The 5,808-nt window shown below is 62.7% G+C and overlaps 1 protein-coding gene across 1 annotated transcript in view; it reads left to right on the top strand.

The window, feature by feature from the left end:
* DNAH10 (dynein, axonemal, heavy chain 10) overlaps positions 1–5,808 on the top strand; it is a 65,258-nt gene that overhangs the window by 48,610 nt on the left and 10,840 nt on the right. The window contains exons 57-64 of the mRNA XM_005886314.2: positions 225–406; positions 1,416–1,552; positions 1,976–2,193; positions 2,515–2,736; positions 2,872–3,019; positions 3,847–4,126; positions 4,385–4,614; positions 5,473–5,746. Of these exons, the coding sequence (XP_005886376.1) occupies positions 225–406; positions 1,416–1,552; positions 1,976–2,193; positions 2,515–2,736; positions 2,872–3,019; positions 3,847–4,126; positions 4,385–4,614; positions 5,473–5,746 (1,691 nt within the window). The remainder of the gene's footprint in view (positions 1–224; positions 407–1,415; positions 1,553–1,975; positions 2,194–2,514; positions 2,737–2,871; positions 3,020–3,846; positions 4,127–4,384; positions 4,615–5,472; positions 5,747–5,808) is intronic.

The raw sequence follows: 5,808 nt of genomic DNA, 5'->3' as shown, positions 1-5,808 counted from the left end.
CAGCAAAGTGCCCCCCTGGGGGCCCTGGGCGATGCGGGGGTTGGGGGGCGCGGCCAAAGGGTGAGGCCCCAGACCTGCCCTCGGAGCAGCTCGCCCTGGAGCCCAAGTACCGCTGGGACGTGGCTTCCTGCCCCCACGCATGGCCGCTCCGAGGCCCAGCTCCAGGTGCGCATGTGCCAGGACCCTCGTTGAGGCTGCGCTCACCCGCCTCCCGTGTCCGCCAGGTCCTTCGCGAAGCCCCCGAAGCAGGTGCAGACGGTGTGCGAGTGCATCCTCATCATGAAGGGCTACAAGGAGCTCAACTGGAAGACCGCCAAGGGCATGATGTCCGACCCCAACTTCCTGCGCTCGCTCATGGAGATCGACTTCGACTCCATCACCCAGGGCCAAGTGAAGAACATCCGAAGTGCGTGTGGGCGTGGCGGGAAGGCCAGGCTCGCTCTCCACGGGGCACCTCAGTCCCGGGGGCCGGGATGGAGAGCCAGGAGGGACTTGTCGCAGGCAGGGGGGCCCGTGGCCCTGCGGATGGAGGGGGTTCTGGAGGCAGATGGTGGCGCTGTCCCGGGAAGCAGGACAGGCCCGTCTCCTGGCACTCAGGCCAGCGCCACCTTCTGCGCCTCCCGACAGGCCTGGTGGTGCCTGGAGTCGGCCTAACCCCTGAGCTCTCCTCTTGTGCCTCTTGCCGCATAAGCTCTCCTGCGGGTCCCTGGTGGGGAGGGTGTGGAGGCGGGCGGCACCGCCCACGGCCAGCCCCTGACTTCAGCACAGAGTGCCCACCCCGCCTGGCCCGCAGGCCTGAGCCCGGGGGGGTGGGGGTGGGAGGGGAACAGTCTTTGCTAAGATGGCACGAGTACCTGGCACCACTGTTCTCCCCAACGCTGTTCAGCACTGTTACCCCGCACACTTCTGCAGCCACTTAGACACAAACCAAAGGCTGCCAACCCCAGAAACCCCAGGCGCCGTGGGTGGGGGAGCGGGAGAGGCCGCCGTGACAGACGGCACGAGTGCCTGGCACCACTGTTCTCCCCAACGCTGCTCAGCACTGTCACCCCGCGCACTTCTGCAGCCACTTAGACACAAACCAAAGGCCACACAAAGGCTGCCAACCCCAGAAACCCCAGGCGCTGTGGGTGGGGGAGCGGGAGAGGCCGCCGTGGCCCCTAATGGCCTGCGAGCCGTTAGTGCCCTGCTCTGGGCCTTGGCACCGGCTGGGAGTCCCCTGGGGCTGCCGCGGCCATAGGGAAGCGCCCGGGTCATGGGACGTTCTGTGCCGTCACATCTGAAACATCCTCTGACTTAAAACATGTTCAGGGTTGGACCCACCCTGCTGTCCGTGGGACTCTGGGTCCCGGTCACGTGCCTTGTCCACGGGCAAGTCTTCCCCATCACTGAGCCATGGCGCCTTTGACCGTCAGGTCTCTTGAAGACTCTCAACACCACCATTGAAGAAATGGAGGCTGTGAGCAAAGCAGGCCTGGGGATGCTGAAGTTCGTCGAAGCCGTCATGAGCTACTGCGACGTTTTTAAAGAGATCAAGCCCAAGAGAGAAAAGGTATCGCCCGTCCGTCAGGCGCAAGCACTGCCGCTGAGGGACCCATTTGGAGTCAGAGTTAACGTGCCCACTGCTTTGCTGGGAGAATTCCGGCAAATTCTGCCCTCGGAGAAGCTCGATTTTAAGCCCCATAAACATTTTCTCCCCAATAAACAAACTACAGCTCTCATTTGGGCCTAATGGGAACTGACAGAAACTGTCCTAAAGATTTTCCAATTTTGTGTGAAGAGAGCAGGATGAAAGAGATTCAAGGTTGCTGTCGAGGGCGGCGGTCGCCGACAGTCACAGGACGGTCTCGCCGTGGCAGGGGTAGCCCCAAAGGGCACGGACCTCGTTAGGAAGCAGGCGGAGTCAGCCGGGGTGCGGCTCGTGGCCCTGCCCGCCATGGACCACTTCCCCACCGTCCCGCGACTGTCTCCGTAGGTGGCCAGGCTGGAGCGGAACTACTTCCTCACGAAGCGGGAGCTGGAGAAGATCCAGAACGAGCTGGCGGCGCTCCAGAGAGAGCTGGAAGCCCTGGGGGCCAAGTACGAGGCGGCCATCCTGGAGAAGCAGAAGCTGCAGGAGGAGGCGGAGATCATGGAGCGCCGGCTCATCGCCGCCGACAAGCTCATCTCGGGGCTGGGGTCTGAGAACGTCAGGTGGGCGGGCGTCTGCGTTCTCCTCTGGAAACAGGGGGAGAGTCTGATTTAGCCCTCGCTGGTTTGGCTCAGTGGATAGATAGGGCGTCGGGAATGAAGGGTCCCGGGTTCGATTCTGGTCGAGGGCACGTACCTGGGTTTGCAGACTCGATCCCCTGGCCCTAGTCCGGGCATGTGTGGGAGGCAACCCATCGATGTGTCTCTCTCACATCGATGTTTCCCTCTGTGTCCCAGTTAGCAGTGGGTCCAGTTGGTTCTTCTGGAATGTTCTTTAGAGGGTACAGGAAGGTGCCTGCTCACCACATCGCCCTCCTGCGCCAGGTGGCTGAGGGACCTGGACGAGCTGATGCACCGGCGTGTCCGGCTGCTGGGCGACTGCCTGCTGTGCGCGGCCTTCCTGAGCTACGAGGGCGCCTTCACCTGGGAGTTCCGCAACGAGATGGTCAACCAGGTCTGGCAGCAGGACATCACGGAGCGGGAGATCCCCCTGAGCGTCCCTTTCCGCCTGGAGAGCCTGCTCACGGACGAAGTGGAGATCAGCAGGTGTGTGTCCGCGCCCCGAGGAGGGACCAGCGGTCTCGGGACTGTGGATTGTTCTGGGAAGCCGACCCCACCACCCTAGTCCTTGGTTCACAACTTGGCAAGAGAAATGGATTTCCCTGCCGCTGTCCCTTCCAGGTGGGGCTCCCAGGGCCTGCCCCCCGACGAGCTCTCCATTCAGAACGGCATCCTCACCACCCGGGCCAGCCGCTTCCCCCTCTGCATCGACCCCCAGCAGCAGGCCCTCAACTGGATCAAGAGAAAAGAGGAGAAAAACAACCTTCGGGTACGGCCCTGCCCCTCCCGGCACCCCGGCCCCAGCAGTGCCCAGCGAAATGCCCAGCCTTGAGCCCCGTGTGGAGTCAGGAAGGGGGTGGAGCCCGGCTGTTCCTCTGCTCTGATCTGCGCGTTGCCCCGAGGCTGTGAGCAGCTGAGGGCAGAGGTCGTGCTCTGCTCCTCTTCGTCCCCCGACAGCACAGGGCCTGGCCCTGAGGGTCCCATCGCTTTGCTTTCGGAGGCTGCAGTTCCTCGCTGCAGACAGACGTGCGGGGTGTTACGTCTTCACCGAGTGGTGTAACCACCAGCAGAGTCCATGTCTGTCGCCCCCAAAGGAGTGCTGTGTCCTTGAGCATCGTCACCTCCCCCAGTTCTTCCACCCGCAGTCTCTGGCGGCCACTCAGATTTCTTGTCCTCGGATCCCCGTCCCTGCATCTCCCTGGGAAGGGGTCACAGAGGCACTGGCCTGTGTCTGGCCTCTCACTCCGCACCATGTTCCCCGCACTGTGGCGGGGCCTCTGCTTCCTGTTGGTGCCGCGCGGTATCCACTGTGCCCGCACCCCGTTCACCCGCCCGCCACCGAGGCACGGGGAGCGTGTCTCCACTTGTTGGCGATGGTGACATCCGTGTGCAGGTGTCTGTGGGTTTTATGGTCATGTTTTCATACTGATGGGCCCAGTCACTTTGCTGAAATCGTCAGCAAATCCCTGACGTTGAGTTTGACCTTTTCCTTATTGTTCCTGGTCCTTGCTCCCCGGAATGTATCTGCTTGGAGTCCAAGGCCACCCCCACGTGTGAGGCCAGGGCTGACCCTCGGCACTGCCTCCCGCCCTCCAGGTCGCCTCCTTCAACGACCCCGACTTCCTCAAGCTGCTGGAGATGTCCATCAAGTACGGCACGCCCTTCCTCTTCCACGACGTGGACGAGTACATCGACCCGGTGATCGACAACGTCCTGGAGAAAAACATCAAGTTCTCCCAGGGCCGGCAGTTCATCATCCTGGGCGACAAGGAAGTGGACTACGACTCCAACTTCCGGCTCTACCTCACCACCAAGCTGGCCAACCCTCGGTACACGCCGTCCGTGTTCGGGAAAGCCATGGTCATCAATTACACCGGTAAGGGCCGGGGCCGCCGGGCAGGCGGGTGGTGCCAGGGAGACCGCCATCTGAGACAAGGCCTTCACGGCCCGCATTTCATTCAGTGACCCCACCAGGCTCTTAGTCACATCTTTTAAAAATATGTATATTATTAATGATTTCAGAGAGGAAGGGAGAGGGAGAGAGAGAGAAATATCAAGGAGGAGAGTCACTGATCGCCAGCCTCCTGCACGCCTGTCGGGGGACAGAGCAGTGAGGCCGCCCGTGTCCCCCCAGTCACTCTGAAAGGCCTGGAGGACCAGCTGCTGAGCGTGCTGGTGGCCTTCGAGAGGCACGAGCTGGAGGAGCAGCGGGAGCACCTCATCCAGGAGACGAGCGAGAACAAGAACCTGCTGAAGGACCTGGAAGACTCGCTGCTGCGGGAGCTGGCGACCTCCACGGGCAACATGCTGGACAACGTGGAGCTGGTGCAGACGCTGGAGGAGACCAAGTCCAAGGCCACGGAGGTCCGCCGCTCAGGGAGCGCACCGCGTCTCGGCTGCGCTCAGGGTCCCGGGCCTTGGGATCGGGGGCTTTGGCGGGAGGACGTCAACCTGTGCTCCTGGACGCGGGCTTTGAGTCTCCTGAGGGTTTGCCTGATGAGAAATGGGCGCTGTGGGGTGGGCGCTGTGGGGAAGGGTGTCCGAAAGGTCTCCCCAGGCCCTTGGGCCTTAGGTCAGCCTTTTGCCCTTGAGAGGGATGGGAAACCCAACCTCCTTCGCTGACGTTGGAAGGCGTTTATCAGCTTACAAAACAGGAAGGTCCGTGCCAGCTTCAGGCAGGGCTGGATCCAGGACGCCAAGCCTGTCACCCAGACTCACCTTCCCGTTTCTGGGCTGGGCCTTCTGCGGTTGGCTTTGTTCTCTGCCTTCCTGGGAGCCAAGCTCCCCGTGGTCTCATAGGTCTGGCTCGTGTCCGTTCAGGTCAAGTCTCCGGGGGACGTGGGACTCTCCCTGTCCCCATCACGAAGGCCCTGAGAGTCATTAAATCCCACGCCCAGCGACCATCCACGGCCCAGGGGAGGTGTTGTGTGGCGTGGTGGGTCCTGGAGTTGGGGTGCAGCCCCGTGTGGAATGAGATGGGGGTGCTGCGCGTCTCCAGGTGAAATGTGGGGCTGTCGGGAGAGGTGCTGTGGGGTCGAGCCGCGGGTGCCCACCACCTCTCGCCACGGCGGGCGCCTGCTGGGCCCTGGGAGCGCCCCACGGGTCATTTTTTGTTTTTTCTCTTGCGCCTCTCCCACTCCCTCCCTCTGCCTCCTGTTTACAGTCCCCTTGGTTAGGGGTGCAAGCGTCCCGTCTCCTTGGCAACCTGCACCTTTCCTGCAGGTGTCGGAGAAGCTCAAGCTGGCGGAGAAGACGGCCCTGGACATCGACCGGCTGCGGGACGGCTACCGGCCAGCGGCGCGGCGGGGCGCCATCCTGTTCTTCGTGCTGTCGGAGATGGCGCTGGTGACCACCATGTACCAGTACTCCCTGAGCGCCTTCCTCGACGTCTTCGGGCTGTCGCTGAAGAAGTCGCTGCCCGACTCCATCCTCATGAAGCGGCTCAGGAACATCATGGACACGCTGACCTTCAACATCTACAACTACGGCTGCACAGGTGAGCGCCCCCTCAGGCCAGGCCAGCCGTGCCGGGCATGCCGCTGGCCGGGGTCCTGGTCC

Source organism: Myotis brandtii, unplaced genomic scaffold, assembly GCF_000412655.1.
Source record: "Myotis brandtii unplaced genomic scaffold, ASM41265v1 scaffold97, whole genome shotgun sequence".
Lineage (NCBI taxonomy): Eukaryota > Metazoa > Chordata > Mammalia > Chiroptera > Vespertilionidae > Myotis > Myotis brandtii.
The sequence above is the reverse complement of the archived record's forward strand: the minus strand, read 5'-3'. Positions and strand labels throughout refer to the sequence as shown.